General features: G+C 43.4%; 4 protein-coding genes across 5 annotated transcripts in view; all 4 read right to left on the bottom strand.

Moving 5' to 3' along the window:
• Positions 1–118: 118 nt before the first annotated feature.
• LOC134037844 (zinc finger protein 184-like) lies at positions 119–5,165 on the bottom strand. Its single transcript, XM_062483392.1, has 9 exons — positions 4,996–5,165; positions 4,318–4,520; positions 3,912–4,004; positions 3,696–3,791; positions 3,487–3,597; positions 3,260–3,377; positions 2,164–3,136; positions 2,003–2,061; positions 119–1,911 (listed from the first exon to the last, which is right to left on the bottom strand). The coding sequence occupies exons 1-9, from the start codon at positions 5,027–5,029 to the stop codon at positions 380–382; spliced, it is 3,219 nt and encodes a 1,072-aa protein (XP_062339376.1). The 5' UTR covers positions 5,030–5,165; the 3' UTR covers positions 119–379.
• Positions 5,166–5,293: 128 nt separating this feature from the next.
• Positions 5,294–9,956, bottom strand: LOC134037904 (zinc finger protein 540-like). Its single transcript, XM_062483470.1, has 9 exons — positions 9,835–9,956; positions 9,468–9,670; positions 9,139–9,243; positions 8,837–8,932; positions 8,632–8,742; positions 8,346–8,469; positions 7,397–8,234; positions 7,253–7,311; positions 5,294–7,092 (listed from the first exon to the last, which is right to left on the bottom strand). The coding sequence occupies exons 1-9, from the start codon at positions 9,863–9,865 to the stop codon at positions 5,531–5,533; spliced, it is 3,129 nt and encodes a 1,042-aa protein (XP_062339454.1). The 5' UTR covers positions 9,866–9,956; the 3' UTR covers positions 5,294–5,530.
• A 38-nt stretch (positions 9,957–9,994) lies between these two features.
• On the bottom strand, positions 9,995–15,573 carry LOC134037809 (zinc finger protein 234-like). Its single transcript, XM_062483327.1, has 7 exons — positions 15,414–15,573; positions 14,442–14,644; positions 14,240–14,341; positions 14,062–14,163; positions 13,747–13,857; positions 13,501–13,624; positions 9,995–13,338 (listed from the first exon to the last, which is right to left on the bottom strand). Exons 1-7 carry the CDS (start codon positions 15,439–15,441, stop codon positions 10,553–10,555), a joined length of 3,456 nt encoding a protein of 1,151 aa, XP_062339311.1. The 5' UTR covers positions 15,442–15,573; the 3' UTR covers positions 9,995–10,552.
• Positions 15,574–17,755: 2,182 nt separating this feature from the next.
• The window catches only part of btbd11a (BTB (POZ) domain containing 11a), an 89,317-nt gene continuing 86,047 nt past the window's right edge, over positions 17,756–21,025 (bottom strand). For both annotated transcript variants that reach the window (XM_062482920.1, XM_062482921.1), the window contains one exon: positions 17,756–20,907. In XM_062482920.1, coding sequence (XP_062338904.1) covers positions 20,680–20,907 — 228 coding nt within the window. In that variant the 3' untranslated portion in view covers positions 17,756–20,679. The remainder of the gene's footprint in view (positions 20,908–21,025) is intronic.

The raw sequence follows: 21,025 nt of genomic DNA, 5'->3' as shown, positions 1-21,025 counted from the left end.
ACATTTTATAGTAGAACAAATCATATAATTGTATTCATACCATTGTGTACAGATAACCATGCTACACATTAAAAAATAAATTAGCCTAGATAATTTATTTATATTTTTTATTGTCCGTTTTGACATGTATGAATCAAGTACATCACTAAACAATAAGAAATGCATTTGAAAACAGTAGCAACCAAATTTTAATGTGTTACATCAAAAAGTATTTCTGTAATTTTAGCTGTTTAATAGATGTAAGTACCTGTAAGTAGTTACATAAAACAATGAACCAATGCCTGCTTTTACTGAGAGTACAACACACTATAGATGGTGTTGACAAGATACAATGGACAATCATGCTGCTGTGTCTGTTTCAGGTGGATTATTCAACACTTCAAATGTTGGAGGCCTGGGCCTCAGTGTCTGCCTCTCCTTCAGTCCCTGAGTGAACCTCCATGTGTTTCCTCAGTTTAGCCTTGGAGGTAAAGCTTTTCGAACACAAGTGACAGTTGGGCCGAGCAGGTCGTACCCCTGCGTGACATCGCTTGTGTCTCGCCAGCTCTGACGAACTCTTGAATTTCATTTCACACACAGAGCAGGGATAGGGTCGCTCTCCCGTGTGAATCCGTTCATGCAGCTGGGCCTCGCCAAGAGTTAGGAAGGTCTTCTCGCAGTGGGAACAAGGGAACGGTCTCTCTCCAGTGTGTATGAGGTGATGCCTGGTCAGAGCGTACGGTTTGGAGAAGCCCTTCCCACAGAAGGTACAGGGGTACGGGCGAACGCCTGTGTGGGAGACAATATGTTCCTGCTGAGCTCTCTTACTCTTGAAGCGCTTCTCACACAGACTGCAGGGGTACGGTCTGTCATCCACATGGGACCTGTGGTGCTTTGAAAGCTCCCCCTGGGAGAGGAACCCCTTCCCACACTGAGAGCAGAGGAAGGGCCTCTCTCCCGTGTGCATCCTCTCATGTCTGGTCAGGATGGATATCAAGGTGAACCTCTTGGAACAGTGGGAGCACTCGAAAGGCCGCTCGCCCGTGTGGACTTTGAGGTGTTTCTTGAGCATGAAACGGAGGGAGAACCGCTTTCCGCACTGGCTGCACTGATATGGCCTCTCGCCGGTGTGGCTGGCCAGGTGCCTCTTCACGTCGGCCCTACGGGTGTATGTCTTGTCACAAAGGGAGCACTTAAACTGACGCTTGGACAGGTGGATCTGTCTGTGCTGGGACCGTGCCAACAGAGTGTCAAAGCCCTCGCCACACTGCTGGCAGGTGTAGTGGAGGCTGGGCCCGTGGGTCTTCTTGTGCTGCTGGAGCTCGCGGGAAGTGGGGAAGCTTTCGCCGCAAATGGAGCACATCTGGGGAAGCTCGCTCTCCCCTTGGTGAGACTTCCTGTGGTGGACGGTGAGAGAGCGGAGGTTGGGGAAGGTGGCCCCACACTGCTGGCAAGGGAAGGAGGCGGGCGCCCCATGGTGCTTGCCCTCGTGCTTGGCCAGGTCCCAGGAGTGCTGGAAGGTCCGGTCGCAGCGGGAGCAGTGGAAAGGTCTCTCCCCAGTGTGCGTGAGCTGGTGTCTCCTCACGTCAGATGTGCGGGTGAAGGTCTTTCCGCACGTTTCGCACGTGAGGCACTTCTGCTTTCCTTTCGCGGATGGGAGAGGAACACCCCTGGCTGAATTGGATGAGTTATTTTGTTGTTCAATTTTAAAGGAGCTGGATGAAGGGAACAGTTTGATTGATGTGAATATCTGGTCAGTGCTGCAGGGAGACGGTGTAAAAGAGGCTCCATTTGATCCAGCTGCGATGCGATTGGAATATTCTTCTGTAGGGACATCTTGGATATGGATGTGTGGTGGGCTATTTTCTGCTGATTTATGGAAAGGGCACTGAGGGCAGCTGAAGATGATAGAGGTCACCTCTTCAGAATCATCTAGAGACAGGGAGAAAGGCGCTTTTTTATACTTGTTGGTATCACTGGGTTAAATTCCAAACATCAATACATAAATCAATATATTTGTTACCTGTTTTGTTTCCCCTGATGGCTATGACAGAGGGAGCAACCAAGACCTCAGCATTGTTCCTGCAGTTAAACAGACACATGAACCGAATATATATTAAAAAGATGATTGAATGATTGAAATGAAAAGGTGGAAGAACACTCTTATTTCATCCTCAGTCTTACACTTTCTCCTCCTTGTCGTGCTCTTTCTTCTTCCCTGATAACTTGTGCTGGCGTTTCAGCCTCCCCCCCCTCATAGTCCTTGTCTGAAGGCGTGTGGATCGTCGCACGTTTGACAACGCAGGCGGTTGAGTTGTGGAGGAAAGGCCTGAGCTGTCTTTCCTTGCGTCACTACTGATCGCCGAATCCTTCTGCTGTGTGTCAGATTGAGAGCTCCTGCTCGTCTCGGCACCCTCTGACAGCACGTAAGAACGTTCTTGTTGTTGCTGCCACATAGATCCCTTCTCTGAAGCACTGTCACTTTGGCCACTTACGTATTCACTCGATAGTTCTGCTGCACTTTGCACAGTCTCAGCCTCCAGAGTGTGATTGGTCAAAGCTTCTTGTTTCTGCTCCAAGGGTGCCTCTTCAACTGCACTCACAGTCTGCTCACTCGCTTGTCCGTATCCTTCATCTGTTCCGCTTTCCACCACTTCTGTCGTTACCTTGGGCTGTAAGGAGACCGTCTCGGACTCGTTCATCTCAACTGGTGGCCCGTCTTCTTGTCCAACATCCTTTTTTAATGCAAAGGTCTTCGTCAAGGTCTCAAGAGCTTTGGAGATGCTTACTGCATCTTCCAGTTGTTCCACCTGGGCCATCTCAGTTTCCATCTCCGCCGCCTCCACACTCATCTCCTCGACGCCTCCATCTTCATTCATAGTCACTAGCTCCATTTGAGAGTTGTTTGACTGGATGTCATTCACTGACTCAACCACCTCATCACCTAACTCTGTCGCTCCGACTTCCACCTCCGTGTAAACAGTCACTACTCCGTTCGAGTCAACTCCTACATAAGAGTTCAGTATGTTGGCGTAGTTGTGCATTGACTCAGACCCGATGGTAAAGGCTGTTGGCTGAGTGGTGATGACGACTCGTTGAGAGGGAGGAACAGACAGAGCGGACAGGATGCAGTTTCCAACAGAAGAGGATGGGCCATCTGATTAAGCCAAGGAATAAACAGAGAACGAAAACAATCACAAAGTTGTATTTCTTGGCAAGGTTGTAGTAGCACCACAGTTCTGCTGTTTAGAATAAAAACTGGCATTAGCAGATGACTTACAAGGTATTTTCACAATTCCTGAGCTCTTATGATGTTGGTGGATGAGATAGAGTTCTTCTGGAGTGGACTGCCAGGGCTCATCCAGAACTGAGGGGGCAGAGCTGAGCCATGCTGCGGTCTGAAATTGAAAAAAAGAGTTGCATCAGCTAGTGTATGCCCATATCCCTCAAATTACATCCACAACATCCATTCTAAATTATTAAAGACTGTACCGTACCACTCCATACCTGTTTGATATCTGGGATGGGAAACATCCTTTCCAATCGAGAGAGGAACTCCCAAAGAAGTGTTTGTAGGGCTGTGTCATATTTTGGGCCATATTCCACAGGGAATACCTCCTGTGAAAAGACACCAAGGTGTGAAACCTTCTACAAGTGTACTGTGATGCATGTTCACTCAATATTGGACCAATGAGAATCAAAAGCACAGATCTGACCTGGAAGAAGTACGCTCTTTCAGAAGGGTCTTTCAGCAGGCTCTGGACAAGCGCTACAAAAGTAGACTCAGCTGCCTCCACTTCTGCATCTCTGAACTGTAAAGTTGTAAACAACAAAGTAAATAAGAGAGCGAATAGATAACACATAGCACTTTTCATTCAATCTAACCAAATCTCTAGAGTGGGTAGGGGTGTGTTTCAGAGAAGTAAACTTACCCCTGTGCTTCCTGAGGGAATAGTAGGGAGTCTTTCTAGGTGGGATTGTATAATTCGAGAATCAATGGGATCTCGGCATAACTCTAAGACCAGCTGTAATAAAAGCAACCAAGACAGACAAATGTAGTAGATTCACTGGGATCTTTAAATTGTAATCCACGTCATGAAAGTAAACTGAATGTGGTAAAACAGAGATAATAGATTTAATAAAGATAATATTGTTGAAGATGCCAAATATCTTTTAAGTTATTCCTTGTTTTACTGATCCAGCCCACTTGAGATCAAATTGGGCAGTAGACTATGTGGCCAATGAACTAAAATTAGTTTGACATTAGACATGCATTAGATATTCTGCCTTTTACCAAAATTGTGAGGCCATGACAGGTCCTGCTCTCTGGCCACTCACCCTTGCTCTCAGAGCCAGGAGAAGCTGGGATCTGTGTCTGCATCCCATCAGTCCTGGGACAGCCTCGGTCACCAGACCCACAAACTCTTGCAGCTTCTCATACTGCAGCACGTCTCTCTGCTTCGCCACCTGCCACATAGCTGCGGACAGCAGACGCAGCGGTGGCACCAGCAGGCGCAGAGAGGAAAGGGGGATGACTGGCTCTGAGAAAAAACAGGAGGTAGAAAAGATGGATAAAACCAATCAAAAGACAGTAACCCTAACGGTCTTTTCATTTGAAGCGCTGTACAAATATTAATTATGCCTTGCTGCACCTCATGTTTAGGAACACACAAAACCAGTGCCTGTCATGTTCGACTGCAACACTGAAGTTGAAAGAGAACGGAATACCAGTTTGATGGATCGGACTATTTCATGGAGGACATACTAAACCGCCTATATTAGGTATCGGAAATATAAGTCAAGCACGCATCGCTAAAATAAGCATTTGTATTTCTTCGGAATTGCAGTTTAGACGAGTAAGGATAAAATGAATTGATCTCGCATCCAAATACTTAATAGAACCAATTTACAGAAAAAAAGCATGGACAGTTTCATGGAACGTTACCCTTCCAAGTAATAGTCGGGTCCGTTTGAAATGCCTTACTAAAAATGGCAGCACCACCTTTATATACATACCATGTATATCCTCCAACGATCCACGAGTATTCATGATGGATAATTTACTAATTTGAGGCTATAAATGGAGGTAAAATACGATACATTTGTTGTTATTTTGCTCTATTATAGCATGCGCGCATGCAACGCAAACTTTTCTGTCCGGTGCCGTCGTACCTTTCAGAATTGTTTTCCGCATTGATCTTTTCAAAATAAGAGTCTCTATTTTGTGTTCTTCACAGCAGTACGTTCTTTGTAAATACGTGATTTGTAAATATGGAAAATAAAACATTTATTTCAAACTTCAACTTTTCCTTTTTATTCATTCAAAGGTTGGTGAAACAACATCAGCTCAACAATACATGTGTATGCATTAACCATAATTAAAATATCAATATATTTAGTTTAAATACAACTATTTCCTCATTTAAGTCATCAAGTGTATATCTCATTATAAAATATTGATGTCTAGCTCTTGAGAATGAAAATTACACAAACAATTATTACATCTAAAGAGTGATATGTGACAATGAAACCCATGCATAACACATACATATCAACATGTATTTCCTGCATGACTTTGCTCATGAGACCGCAGAAGATGCAACCGATTATAAGCCTTTCCACATTCTGAGCACTTGAATGGTTTCTCTCCCGTGTGGGTAAGCATGTGTCTCCTTAGTGGAGTTGTACTGTTGAAACTCCTCCCACACAACGTACACCTGTACGGTCGCTCTCCTGTGTGAATGCGCACATGGACAGTCAAATAACATGACTGGGTGAACGTTTTCCCACAATGGGCACATTTAAATGGCCGTTCTCCGGTGTGGTACCGCTGGTGTTTCACCACCTCAGCATAAGTCAAGAAGCTCTTTCCACACTGCAAACAAGAATGCGGTCTCTCCCCTGTGTGCATGCGATTGTGCCTGGTCAGATCTGTTGACTTGGCGAATCTCTTGCCACAGTGGGAGCATGGGAAGGGACGCTCCCCCGTGTGAGTCTGCAGATGCTTCTTCAAGAACCTGTTGGCCTTGAACGTTTTATCACACTGCGGGCAAGGGAATGGTCTCGCATCCGAGTGACACTGAAGGTGTTTGGACAATTCCCCAGAAGACAAGAAGCTTTTCCCACAGTCAGAGCACAAAAAAGGCCTCTCTCCCGTGTGAATCCTCTCATGCCGGGTCAAAATCTGCAACTGCGTGAATCTCTTCGAACAGTGGGAACACTGGTATGGTCGTTCTCCTGTGTGTGTCCTTTGGTGTTTGATGAGGTTCGATAGCCTCGAGAAGCCTTTTGGACAGTGAGAACACAGGAAGCCCCTCTCCTCTTTATGACTCATCAAGTAGTGTTGCCGGAGACAAATGAACTGAGTGAAGCTCATCTTGCACATAGAGCACTGGAACGTCTGGCCTCTGTTGTGCGTCTGCATGTGTCGAGATAATGCGTCAGAGTTAGGGCATTTTTTCCAACACTGACTGCAGCGGAGCGGGTCATCTTTGGCGTGAATCTGCTGATGACGCTTCACCTGGGACACCTGACTGAAAGTCATCTGGCATTTGAGACATTTGTGTTGACCCTCGTTGTTACAGCTATCTTCCCCGTTGTCGATATCTGCCCGCAGAGTGAACCTGTTATCAATGTCATCAGACAATGTGGTTGTGTCTGAGGAATGAGTGACACTGCGGTGCGTCTTCAGATCTTCCTCTTGATCGAAGCCCTCCCCGCAGACACAGCACTGGAACGCGCTTGAACCCGTGCCCTTCCTCTGGTGTCTTTTCAAGTCAAAGGAGTACAGGAAGGACTTCGCACATTGGGTGCATTTGTAAGGCCGCTCCCCAGTATGGGATCTCTGGTGCCTTCTCATGTCTGTGGCCCTAGTGAAGGTTTTCCCACACACTGGACAGGTTTTGGAGGATGTTTTTTTTTGGCTGGATTTTTCCAGCGTGTGAAGGGTGATTGAGGGAGAACGGTTCTGGGGTTGGCTGATGGAAACTTCAGGATGTGCTGGTTCAGATGGTGGTGGTCCTGGTCCAACATCTCCAGAGATCGGATGTTTCTTGTCTTCTGCACAGTGAAGGTTTTCTGAGGCAAAGACCAGAGAAGATTCTGCCATTTCATCTGCAAGGAAACAGAGAAGTAAGTAATACAGATGTATATGAACTACCCATCCTGCACTATCCATTATTTGTATGTGTCATCGTCATAAATCAACTCCAATGACTTAACTAACATAACAATATTTGCAAGTCCATTTTTGTTAAAGTTTCATGTGACAAACCTTTGAGCCCATGGATTGGAGTTTTGACAGAAGAGGCGCTGATGTGGTCAACATCTTTCCTAAATAAGAAACAAGACCAATCAAAAATCCTATATTTTTTTGTGCTTATAACACAATATTCTTCCATACCCACCACACATTTACCGTTTCTTGGAAGCCTCTGGAGGCAGGTTTGAAGGCACAATCCTGGTCACTTTTGCCTCATCCAGTACATATCGTCTTTCAACTGATTGTTGTGAAAGCCCTTTCCTTCTGAGCAGCCTCCTACTCCGGGTCAAAGGCAATAAGGGTGAGGATTTGATGTATTTTCCTTGTTTGGCCCCCTCTCTCTTTGTCTCAGTACCTTGGTTACAAGCAGCTTTAGTTGTGTCCTTTCTTTCAGAACCCTCCTTTTGAAAACCCCTCTCTTCCTTATGTATGCTCTCTGCAAGGCTGGCTTGTGTGTCTTCTGTATTCTGCACAGACATCACTGACTCCTCATCTTCAGTTTTCACATGTTCTACAATCTCCACCTCCTCATAAATCCTCTTTAACTCTCCATCCACTGACTTGACGTCCTCACAAACAGCACCCATCTCTTCACAGAGAACTTCCACCTCAGTGTCCTCTGTGCTCCGTTCCTCTGGAACAAGCTCAACTCCAGCTCCATGAATCTTCTCTGATTTTTCACACACAGGCTCTAATTGTCTACCCAGATGCTCATCCTGCAGTTTAGGTTGATTTTGTAATTGTTTCTGTGGCTCTGTACTGTCCTCAATTCCCAACTCTTTCCCCTCACTGGTGTACGCGGTGGTCCCCAACTCCACCTCTGCACAATCTGTCACTACTATGGATTCTGTTCCTATATCATCCTCATATATGACATGATGACCCAGGAACTCTGACTGAAGCTCTGTATTTGTCTGTTCTGTGGTTGTGGTCACCAGGGGAGGGAGGGACAGGCAGGAGAAGATGCAGTTTCCAGTGGATAAGGGCAGAGATCCTAGTGAAGAGAAATCCTTTTTTGAAACTTAATTTCAAATGATGTATAGGGTTTTAAAAAAACTTATAATAATGATTTATTTATCTATGTCACATGCTATCATAATCTTACCTTTATGATTCAAATAGCCTTGTTTTTGATGATGTTGTAGTATAGTCTCTAAGTTTGGGGAGTGGCATACAGACTCCACACACTCATTCAAGATACTGGGGGCAGCTTTTAGCCAAGACGCCGTCTGAATAGATGAGAACAATATAATCTTATCATGCGATGAGCTGAGATACAGACGTAAATAATCAAGGATCCTTGATATTGGGCATCTTTAATTAAATGGATGATCAAGCTTTTTTGAATGACCATGCCATACTATGCAGATTATAAATGTCTCCATGAGTACCTGTTTGAGGTCTGGTAGTGGCAGGAGCTGTTGCAACCTTGATAGGAACTCCCACATCAATCTCCGCAGAGCAGAGTCATACTTGGGTCCATACTCCACAGGAAAGACCTCCTACAGAGGACATACGCAGAAGAAAGTATAAATACATTCATGAGACAATTTGATTGATTTCTGAAACTGATTTGTCTATGCAAGCTCTAAATACCTGAAAGAAATGTTCTCTTCCAACTGGATCTCTAAGCAAGTTGTGAACCAGGTCATGGAAATTGGATTCAGACACATCTGCCTCTGTAACACAAGACTGAAGGACCAAACACTTGTAGAGAATAGCTCAGTAATTACACAGTTGTTATAACATGAGAGGGAAACCACAAGAAGGCTACAGTTGGAATGATATAATAAATGTCATATCAAATGCAGTGTCAGATATAGTCTATCTGAAGTTTGTAACAGGCTAAGTATACATTCTGAATACATCCTTATTTTCTGGTGGCATATGACACTCACGTCTGCTCCATCAAGGGATGGAGATGCAACTTGGATCTTATCCAGGTAGGGCTGAATGGTGTGCAACTCCGCCGTCTGCTCGTTACGGCACATCTCCAAAACCATCTGGAAACATTAATCCATGACCATGACAAATTATACCTGTTGTGATTGCCGTCTAGGATTTGAATCTTAAACAATCTAATAGTAAACATGTTGACCCACCCCCTAGCGGCACAAAGTAAACATTACTGTGCAACTAACAAACATAGGCTGATCACACCCGAATCGGGGCGATCGGGACAAAGAAAAAATAATATCTCTAGGAATGTATTATGGTCAACTCTCACCTTTGCTCTCAACCCTAAAATAAGTTGGGTTTTCTGCCTGAAATTCAGCAGCTCTGGCACTGTCTCTGTTAGAGATGTCACTATTTCCCCTAATATCCCGTAGTCCATTAGATTCCCCTTCTCTGCAGCTTGCCACATAGCTGCAGAAAGTAGATGCACTGGCGGCACCAAGAGTCGTATGGCACGAAGAGAGAGAGACGACCCTAAAATAAGACATGTGCACTTAAGATGGAATTGCAAATGCATGCATTAGTTGTCGCCCATGTAATATAGTTTTTACTACAGCATTAGCCAGTCAGGTAGCTACCTCATTTGCTGGTATTCCAAATCTAGAAGTTCTAGTCATCTAGAAGTTATACTAATTTACCTGCGGTCGTGGATTTGGGATGGATGTCCATCCTTTGCTGTATAGAGAACCTCTTTTGAGTTTTGACTGGCAGAAGAGTATTTTTCTGTGCCGATGATGAGCCTATAGCTTGACTTCCGGTATTATTTACAAGAATTTCAAAGTAAATGTCTCATGGAGTTATCGTTTTTTATTTGATTTCAAATTCAAGTCAGTCAAACAATACAAATTACTACAGAAAGCCGTGTTTGGAAGATGCGTTTTCCATACTTGAACTTCATAAACTTTCAGATTTCAAATATTCTTTACATTCAGGAGTTGGATGCTTCCATTTCCGGACCAATTCCCTTCAAAGTAATTTCCAAACGTATATGGATTAAACGGATACGTTTTAGTGACAAGACCGCAAATAAGCGCTAATTACTAAAAGAGTTTTAGCAGAGATGCCATGGTGACAACATATTCTTCTAAATTCTTCAGTCAAACACAGACCACTTTTATATGTTTGCTAAGAATCATTTATTTAAAAGAAAAAAAGAAAGAAAGCTGCATACACTATGAACACACGTCACAACTTATTCAAAACAATAGTCACCAAGTACAGATCAAGAATAAACTTGTTACCAATTACCCCATGAAAGAACATTTTTATGTAAAAAAAAGAAAAAAAAGAAGGACCCAAAACCAAACCACCATGGACCACAAAGTAAAAATGCCACTAAATCAGATGCTTGACAACCTAACTTTGCTTTGTCTCATGTGTGAATTCATGCTCCTTCAGGTATTTTCTGTGAGTAAAATATAACCCACACACCCCACACTCAAAGTGCTTCTCTCCTCCTGAATGTGTCTGTCTGTGTTTTTTCATATGACAGGATAATCTAAACCCTTTCTCACAAATGTCACATTTGAATGGCTTCTCTCCAGTGTGGATGCGCTTGTGGGACTTCAGGTAGCCTGACTGAATGAAAGCCTTCCCACAATATTCACACTTGTAGGGACGCTCGCCGGTGTGGTATCTCGTATGCAGCCTCAATTCATTGGCTGTGAGGAATGTTTTAGTGCAATCGGTGCATGGGTACGGCCTTTCTCCTGTGTGAATAAGTTCATGTCTTTTTAAGGAGACCTCCTTCATGAACTGTTTCCCACAGTGTTCACAGGGGAACCGCACGCCGATGTGAATCTGTTCAATGTGTGAAGTCAGCTGAAGTTTTGTTCTGTAAGCCATGTCACACTGCGAGCAGGCAAAGGGCTTCTCGTCTGAATGAGTTCCCACGTGCACCGACAGCTGTGAGGCGGACGTGTAGCTCTTCCCGCACTGCCAGCACAGGAACGGCTTCTCCCCTGTGTGCTTCCTCATGTGAACCGTGAGACAGTTTGACGCTCTGAATTTCTCCGGACACTCCGTGCACTGGAAGGGAAACTCTCCCGTGTGGACTCTCTCGTGGACAACTAGGTATGACAACTGGGTGAAGGTCTTGTCACATTGAGAGCAAGGGTACGGCCCTGTAAATTTATGTTGATGCAGGTAATGCTCTCTCAGGTGTTTTAGCACGGTGAAGGTCTTCTCACACATGGTGCACTGGACTTTCTTGTGCATGAATTTGTGTCTCTCTAGGCCAGCCGCGTCTGCGAGGATCCTTCCACATTCAGTGCAGTAGAACGGATTGTGTGTCCTCTGGTGAATTTTCAAGAAGGACGCGCTTCGGAAGTCTTTCCCACAGTCGTCACACTTGAAGATTTCCTTCTCCTGCATTTTGCAAACCGTCTCCTGGTGCTCCTTCAAAGCAGAGATATGATCAAAGCTCTTGCCACAGTTTGAACACCAACACGGTATGGTGAGGGAAGACAAGGCACTCGAGGAAGCTTCGATGTTCATTTCCTGAATTGCCATTGTTTCATTTGACACCAATGGATCGACACCCCCTTCTACCGTCAGAGAATTCCGCTCCATAGCCAGCAATTCATTGCCTTCTTGCTCCGTACCCGATGAGCTCTGTAGATGTTGGCCAATAGCCAGGGTTTTCACAGATTCAAGTTCGTTTTGACTTGCTCTCAGTGATGCCATGTGAGAATTTTGCTTACGACAAATATATATCTGGTGTCGTTTCAAGCTATGCAAGTACTTGAACTCTTTCTTGCAACTGAAGCACTGGTAAGGCCGTTCTTCTGAATGAGATAGCATATGTCTGGCTACGTCTTTAGCTCGAGTAAATATCCTTCCACAAACTTTGCATGTCTTTGAAGCAGAGTTCTTTGTAACCGCTTGTTCTGGTATACTCAGTGTGTTTTGAGGTCCGGTCTTGTTTTCCTTTGCAAGATTTTCATCGTTCTTTTTTTGGGTGAGTTCGGCTAATAGCTCCTCGAAGCTTTGACAGGGATCCTCATGAACACCCTCGTGGCCAACAATTTCTTGATGTTTCTTTAGGGTATCTCTGTACTTAAACCCTTTGTCACAAGTGACACAACGGTAGGGGCGTTCGTCTGTATGCGCTCGCAGGTGTTTTGCCATGTCCGCGGTGCAAGGCAAAATCTTACAGCAGACGGGGCAGGTTTTGATGTCTAAGGAGCTTTGGAGAGATGCGTTACCAATCTGAGTTTCCCCACTGGCAGCAGGCCTACTGCTTCCTATTTCGTTGGCATTGGTGATCATCTTGCACAACTCTCTCTGATGCTTCTTCAGATCATAAGAATATTTAAACCTCTTCGCACAATGTTCACACTGATGTGGACGCTCTTGCGAATGAGACCTCATGTGCCTAGCCATATCGGAAGCACGTGCGAAATACCTTTCACACACAGAGCAGGTTTTGCTGTCCAGTGTTTCTTTCTGAGGCGAAGCCTTGGGCATTATAGTCCGGAGTTTGCTGGTTGAGGGTTGTGGGCTTTCTTTCAAAGAACCTGAAAGTGAAGGGTCCTGATCTTCCCGCTCATGAACACGCATCTGGTGTCTCTTCATATCATACTGATCCCTGAAGCATTTATCACATTTGGGGCACTTGTACCTAAGCTGGCGATCTTCAGAGTGAATTTCCTGATGTCTCCTCATGGCGGTGGCCCTTGGGAACACCTTGCAACAAATGGGACAAGTCTTACTGTTGTTGAGAAATTTCCTCCTTGCCCTCTTTGGCGCACGTTTGGTGACAGCCACCTTGGATTGTTTCCGTGCCTGTAACGCTTTTCTCTTCAACTGTAACCGTTTACTTTGTTTCAAAGGCTGAAAGGGGGCTGGCTTTGCAAAGTCGGAGTCATCTTGATTGTCCATGTCTTCACCCTCAGGCTTTATGTCCATGGAATGCTCCTTGTCATCTTCCCCACCCTCACCAGACTGCTGCTCCATCCCTGAATAGCCTAACAATGTCACAGATTCCCCCTCAACCTCTACACTCATACAATCATGAAGCGATTCTGCTTGTGACTCCAACTCCACTTGTTCTGTGTCAATCACCACCTTCACCAACGGAGGGAGAGACAGAGAGGAGAAGATGTTGTCACCAAAGGAAGGCGGCAAGGAATCTGTTAATTCTGTGGAGACAAAAAATGATTTAGTGTTTGTCGGCATCAGCAGAAACTCTCATTACATATTTAGATATTGTATGTGTGACTTAATATACCAGAAAAAAGCTCCAAACAATGTTATTGTGGTAAAGCAATCTTCGCCATTACCTCATGTATTATGGTACTTACCAATGAAGTCCAGATGCCCAGTTTGTTTCTGGTACTCAAGCAGAGTTTTCAGTTGCTGGGGATCAGGTACAGAGTTTACACATTCCTCCAGGACAGAGGGGACGGCATTGAGCATGGATGCGGTCTTTGGAAGGAAAAAAACAACTTAAATAAAGTCATAATGTAGACAGAGTAAAGAGAGCAAAACAATATAGTCAACTGAATTGAGAATGTCTATGTTTTTATTATATATTTCTGCATCCGTACCTCTTGAAGGTCTGGCACCGGTACAAACTTCTCAAGTCTTGACAGAAATTCAAACATGAGCATCTGTAAAGCGCTGTCAAACGCTGGGCCAAAATCCACTGGAAATACATCCTAGGTCAAGAACACAAAATATGATTGTGCTGATGTGAGGAGGATATCAAAAGAATATGAAAGTTGTATGTTTTCTATATGATTTATAAATCCAATCTTTTGAATTATGCTCATAATTAGTAACAATGGCACGCCATGCAATCATTTCATATACGTTACACTAATGTTCCACTTGATCTAACAGTAAAAAAAACAAACACAAACCTGGTAGAAGTTGTCCCTCTCTGTCGGGTCTTTCAACAAAGATTCCACCAGATCCACAAAGGTGGACTGAGGAAAGTCCACCTCTGCATCACATATCTGCGACTAAACAGAAATCACTGTCAGTTTCAACTAGCAGTCAACAATGCCACTTCACACTAACACACAAACACAAACTTACATCTACTTCCCAAGCAGATATAAGGGTCCGGATCCTGGCCAGGTGCAGCTGAATGCTTGAAAGGTCTGCAATCTCTGCTGAGCGACATAACTCGAGAACCAGCTGAAAACACAAGATTACTGTCATCAGTGGTGCAAAGTATGACCGTTTTATTACACAAGTCTTTAAAGCAATCATTTTATTCTATAGTTTCTGATCTTACCCTTGTCCGAAGTCCAAGCAGGAGTTGAGCTCTCTGATCGCATCTCAAAAGCTCCGGCACAATCTCTGTCACCGTGGACACAAATTCCTCCAACATCCCATAGTCAAGGATGTCTTTTCGCTGAACCACTTGCCATAACGCAGCAGACACAAGCCGCAGGGGCGGTATGAAGAGACGCAGAGAAGGCAGCAGAAGAGCGGGACCTAAGAGAACAAACACTAAGTTGAGATAAGAGGCTGGAAGTACACGGAAACATAGCCTAGGTTTGCTAAAAGGTTTGAAGTTCAGTGTGATCAAATACAGTAGAATTTGACATGGTAACCTAATGACGTTCTAACCACACAAGAAACTGCATTTATGTCAACAATATCATGAATACTTTTATATACACTGCTTAATTACATTTTACATATACAGTACCAGTCAAAAGTTTGGACACATTTTGACTGGTACTGTATATCATGGTGCATCAACAAACAACATTATGGTTAACATTTAGATAGTGATATCTATGTGGCTAACCAAACCATATTATGATTAGGGTCATACCTAGAAAGCTAAATGGAAAACCCAAGAACATAACTTTGAATCCCGCCCTCGCGCCAACCTCCACCACCTGAGAAGGTTTTCAGACTCACCAAGCTTAGCTAGCTAGCTAATGTTGTTCACTAATATTTACCAAACAGAAATTATGAAGAAATATGGAATGCATTAATTTAAACTAGATGACTAGCAATGCATTTCAAGTATGAAGCCGATGACTACTCTTCTGGATCAAAATAACCAAAAACCGTTAAAGACTGACTTGAGTAGCTAGGTTATGTAGCTAAATAGCTAGGGTATTAGCACCGCGCGCATTTCCACCATCTCAGAGCGGAGTACGCCATGTTAAAAAACGGGCGCACACAGTCCACGTAGAAACTTAACGTTACTGCCAATTGTTATTCACACCTTAATAGATCCACACCTTACCATTTTCACAAGGATCCTGTATTTCCATTTCAGTTGCACACAGATGTCATCTAAATAGAATATAAGTTTCGATGAAATTAATGCGATGTTGCACTGTCGTTGCAGTGCTGGTTGACAGAGGTGGAAGAGGAAGGGAGGCTTGCTTGGCTACAAAGTTGCTCTGCTACGCCGCTCCGTCAAGTTTCCGGTCTGATCCAACAGAGACAACGAGGGGTTTCAAAATAAAAGTCGAAACGTAAAGCCACTGAAGTTTTGCCCATACGAATATAATAAACTATTTCTGCAATGTCTTGAAAATGTGTAGGCTATGACGTTTTTAGAGATTATGTATACTGATTTTAGGTCGACCCATTGCACATAATTCCAAATATCAATCAATAAATCTGTTTTCATATAGGCTATATGAACACTATTTTTGGAACCAGCAGTAATCGTGTCTAAAATGATGAATTGCCTAAAATATTACCAATACCCATTTGCGTGGGTATTCATTGAGTTGGGTACAATTTTTGTTCGGGTAGCCTATCTTTTACCGAATGGTTTGGCTACTTAGCACTACCCTGTGGCAAGTTGTGCGATGAGCGACATGGGGGCAAGGGAAGACAGTTGGGTTCAAATAGTATTAGAGTCTGGACGGTTTACCAACGGTGATCACTACAAGGACTAAAATAATTGTTTGTTTTTTTCCATGAGAAGGATACACGTTGACGCCGTTTTGACGCAAGAGGTAAGTCTTTTAGGATACTATATTTTTTTTAGAAGGAAGAATCGGAACATTCGATGTCTAGAGTCATGTTTCTGAGCATTGCAGCAATTCTGTGTTTTTATATTTTTCTAGATTTTATTAGGCCTAAAACAAGCATAAAATATCAGTCAAGATTTTCAATTTCAATTGTAGGATGAACTTGTCTACTGTCTTGGCCCCGGGGAGCAAGCGACACAGTGACAGAGGTGCACTTTTATCTTCACCTATTTAAATATTAACCCCAAAGTAGGGTTGTGTGTTATTCACTTCTATAGTTTTTTGTCTAACTTAATTTCATTTACCATTTTCAAACCCCTCTTCTGATCATTCTCTACCAGTATGAATATCTTTCCTTCTTTCTGTACTCAGACCGTTCCTTGGCCAACGCGCTGCGCAGGGAAAGCTTGCAACTAGACCGCACCCTGCGCTCCCTGGTTCTCCAGTACCAGCGGGAGCTGGCTGGAGTCTGTGGGGCCCAGCTGGAGCTAAGGAAAACTCTGGACAAGCTGGGGGGTCCACAACGAGCACAGGTTCACCTGGGAAAATCCACCACTGGCCACACCTCTACCTCTTCCCCAGGGACACTGCAACCTAGGGGCTCGGGGATAGCACACACAAAACCCTGCTGTCCAAACCACATAGTCTGCTCCACGTGTAACCTCCGCCTGCGTCTGGCTGATACTGTGACCCGCCAGTTCACCCCCAGTCTGTGGACCATGTACTGCCGTCCTGTGTCGAAGCATGGGCCGGGGGAGGCCTGTATGGTGTACCGGATGCCCAGTTTTGTGGAGCATAGGCATCTTTCTGCCTCAGATAATTCTATTCGCTACCTGCCCTTCATATAAAAGGGGGTTGTTCACACACTGCAATGCTTTGTACAGGAGCTTACATGACTGGAATGAATTGTGATTGGTTGAATTGGGTTGCACTGTCATCAACTGATGCTGATGGATTTTTTGCATGTCACAGTTTAGGGGCTTGACTCCAAGGAATATCCCTCAACTTCCAGCTGAAAGGAGCTTACACTTTATAGATGAGTATGGGAACCCTTGAATTGTTTTGTCCAAGGTTGAACAGTTATCTATACCCATCCCCCACCAGAGACAGAGTTGGGTAGTTAAACGGGGATAGAGAAGAAATAGGGGCTAAGGAGTTAAGACTCCTTCACAACCCCTAAGAAACACCATTGTTCCTCCAGAAACCCTGTGTATTTTCATCAGTGTGTCTTTAGACATTCCTTTGGCCATGTGGGGTGGCAGTCATGTTTTTGTCTCTAGACATTTGCACAGTGGTGGAAAGGACAGTAAATCGCCTCCGAGCTGGGTCCAGGCCAGGGCAGGCTGGCCCACTGACAAGGTGCCCGTGATGGAGCTCTGATGGAATCCTATTTAAATCCCCCAAACAGTTGTCAATAGGATTTCAGCTATAAGTGTTTTACACATATTTGGGTAATTGATTTTAGAGGGGAATATATATCAAATAGACCTTATGAGGCAATATAAACTTAAATTAAAGTACTTTATACTTCTTTTTTTACGTAGAGTACCATATAGACTCACATGACAGTGGGGAGGGGAAAGATGAGCATGAGTAGCGGTTAAACTGTGATCATTTTATTGGCTGTACAGAAATGCATGTCATGGAACAATTGCACCGTAGCACGAGTGTAACATTCTTTCCTTGCAGTTATACTCAACCACATCCCTGATATTCACCCCATGTATAATTAATATTCATATATATATATATTTATATATATTTTGTACAATATACATGTTTTGTATTGAAGAAAAATAACAAAAACTAATGAGCAAATAGCCTTTGGATTCCGAATATAGTAAATGTAACCCCATGCATGTTTAATCTGGATTTACTGTAAGAGAGATGTTTTGTCATAGTTTGTTATCAACAACAAGATTTGGAGGCAAAGTAAATGTTTGGAAAAATGAACAGACAAGCCATTTTTTTTATCAGACAAAGCTGGTGTACAATATACATCTCAGACAACGTCAAACTAAATTTGTCATGCTTGCCCTGCATTTGCTGTAGCTCACAAGCATAGTTTTTGCTTTGGTGAGGGGCTCACAAATGAACAGTCTAACACATACACAAACAATGCATGGTACATTCATGATCCTCCATTAGTCCATGGTCAGATATTGTCATCAGTTGATTATTTCGCTTTTAAATGACCAAGCAAGGGAAATTGTGAAAGCTTGAAATACAGTACACTGTTTGTGTACAAGGTAGACAGGGCATGTGGCGTACCCCTGACAGTATTACGTAGTTTAAACTTACAAGTTTATTTAAATCAATTTTGTAGAAATTGCTAGCCAAACTAAGGATTTTAAATCCAAATTTGACATATGTGTCCTAACTTGCATTTTAATAGCAGCCTTTTAATAACTGCATTCTCACAGTTACTGGAAATAATTTGATAACAAATATGGTGCTCAGTTTTTGTAGTACATGATCTATTTTCTTAGGGCTATGGAAACCAAATGTACTATAATAAGACTACTGTCTCAATCTGAATCATGTACATTTTTATAATCTTTTTCACTTTTGTAAAACAAAATAGCTGTGGAAAATAAAACATACAATGCTATTTGTGGTAAGAAAATAAAGTTATAATATAATTTCAGTTTTTTGTCATTATTTACACATTGTAACTTTGCTCATATACTGTTGTTGTCTGTTATTTATCTATATTGACCTTTCAGCTAAAAGTTATTTTCCTAAAGTCCATTTAGAGTTTTTGCTACTCACCCTCACATTGCTCAACTCAAAACCATGAGAGCATACTGTTGAAGAAAAGCTAAATAATGTTTACATTTCAGACATTTGGGCAGATTACATTGGACTGTGTAATTTTACAGCAAAAACAATTCTAATTAAAGTAATTGGTTTACTGTACATGAACATTACATGACAAGCTAGGAATAGTCAACAGATTTCTCAATATCTACTTTGAGTTCACTATCTGTGGTCATGGCCATAGACAAATTGTTTTTTTTGACTAAAGCTAACTTCAGGGAATGCCTAAGACCTACCATATCCCTTCTTACTTTATTATTTGGTACGCAACAATAACCACACAGCTGAAATGGGAAAGATCTCATGCTAGAAATTCTACCTCTCTGGCTGAGATGAACAACCTATGATTCCCTACCAATCAGTATGACTACTGACAACAACAACATTCTGTAGGCCTACTGACAGACACAGAAAAAAGCGAAAGGATTCATACATTTAACATGCAACTTTGCATCAACTGAATCATACAGTTTGAACGACGACTGTGGTTGTAGCACATCCAAAGAGTGTTTCTGTTAGCCAAGCATGACGGGATGACGGAATATACTGTACATTGGTTTACAGACAGTACGACTGAAACAATTCACTTGCATGACGTATTTACACACGGCTTCTAAGATCTACAGAGACGCCATTCTAAGTTCCAATCACTGTAGTCCATAAGTCTGTTGTTTGCAATCAAGAGAGCATTAGGCAGGGCAAATCTGCACTCCCTCCCAAAGGGCGAAGGGAAATCCATCCCCAAAAAAGCAACATTAGGACAGCACGGCTTAGAAGTTGTCATGCAAAGACGTAGTTCATAAATAGAGCACAAGGTAATTCAGAGTTGAACATCCATGTTTGGAGCATAAACCCATACTGATTGTAGGAGCAGACAGAGTACATGTTTAAAGAGCTGTATCGGTTGGTAATGGAAGGTTCTTTGATTGATTTAGCCAAAGCACATAGCTGAGGACACAGTGAAATTCTGTCCAGCACACAAAGGAGAATAAATTGGCAAATATGTTCATAGTCCCCAAATCTCTCTCATTGCTACTATTTTTGTTTTCAATGTTTCTTTCAGACTGTAAATGGTTGGTTAAGTTAAAGGTGATGCTTTGGCAATATACTTTTCACTCTATATGTCACAGTTTTTTGTGAAGTCCTGGAAAAGCATATTGTGTAAAGTACATAAATTAACTTGCAGAAACCTTGAAGTCAGTCTTGCAGGAATTAGACACTGAATGACATTTATCCGATTGGTCTCTTCCAATGTATCCCACATGAAATACACCCATGTGTTTCATAAGCATGGGCCAGTATCAATCATACTTCCTTGTATCCCTCTTGTGGTGCCCTAAGATCTTGCAGTTATGTGAGAGGAGTGCTACAACAACAACTTGAAAGCACGTTGCTACGCCGTCCCAGGGCAAATGAACTGAATGTGGCGCTGCAGTGAAGACCTTGTCGCTCGGACCTGTCACGTCACATGACCCAACAGCGCTCCCTACGACAGTCAGCTGGATGAACTGGCGCTGAACTTAGGTTGTCATAGTTACTGGGTTTTACGAGGGGAAAATGTACAACCCTGCCGACATGGCAGCAGATCCCCTTTCTGCGAGGGGGACGGGGCGGCGCGGCAATCAACTTGTTGGGGGGTGGTTGTGGATGTTGAAGTAACATTGCTGGGATGTTGCTGATGATGCCGCTGGGATTCCAGAGCGGTCAGACGACAGAGCCCTTGGAGGAGGAGAGATGAATGGAGTGGATGCGGACGGCCAGTGTTTTCTCCAGGTCTTGGAGGATGTCCGAGCTGGGACAGGGGCTGGAGGCCGGGCTCTCTGCAGGGGGCTCGTACAGCAGCTGCTTGAAGCCCTCCAGTTCAATCAACAGTACCATGTTCTTCAGGAAATAGCCCTCGATAAAGGCCGCAAGCTCGCTGGCACCCAGGAACTAAAATATGCCAACACAATGAGGTTTAAATATGGATATGGACAAAATGCTTTCGTTGGTGTTTACTGAATATGACTTGACTCTGATTTGTCCAAAGTATTTTGAAATGCAGTCGAAC

This window comes from Osmerus eperlanus, chromosome 17, assembly GCF_963692335.1.
Source record: "Osmerus eperlanus chromosome 17, fOsmEpe2.1, whole genome shotgun sequence".
NCBI lineage: Eukaryota > Metazoa > Chordata > Actinopteri > Osmeriformes > Osmeridae > Osmerus > Osmerus eperlanus.
This window is presented reverse-complemented; position numbering and strand designations above follow the sequence as displayed.

Coding starts and splice junctions, on each gene's coding strand:
- LOC134037809 (XM_062483327.1), bottom strand. CDS start 15,441: ATGGAAATACAGGATCCTTGTGAAAATG. Junction 14,164..14,239: donor TATCTGCTTGGGAAGTAGAT/GTAAGTTTGTGT, acceptor ATTTCTGTTTAG/TCGCAGATATGTGATGCAGA. Junction 13,625..13,746: donor CGGTGCCAGACCTTCAAGAG/GTACGGATGCAG, acceptor TTCCTTCCAAAG/ACCGCATCCATGCTCAATGC.
- LOC134037904 (XM_062483470.1), bottom strand. CDS start 9,865: ATGGACATCCATCCCAAATCCACGACCGCAG. Junction 9,244..9,467: donor TTTTAGGGTTGAGAGCAAAG/GTGAGAGTTGAC, acceptor TAATGTTTCCAG/ATGGTTTTGGAGATGTGCCG. Junction 8,933..9,138: donor CATCCCTTGATGGAGCAGAC/GTGAGTGTCATA, acceptor TTGGTCCTTCAG/TCTTGTGTTACAGAGGCAGA.
- LOC134037844 (XM_062483392.1), bottom strand. CDS start 5,029: ATGAATACTCGTGGATCGTTGGAGGATATACATG. Junction 4,521..4,995: donor ATCGTTGGAGGATATACATG/GTATGTATATAA, acceptor GTTTTTTCTCAG/AGCCAGTCATCCCCCTTTCC. Junction 3,792..3,911: donor TTCCCTCAGGAAGCACAGGG/GTAAGTTTACTT, acceptor ACAACTTTACAG/TTCAGAGATGCAGAAGTGGA.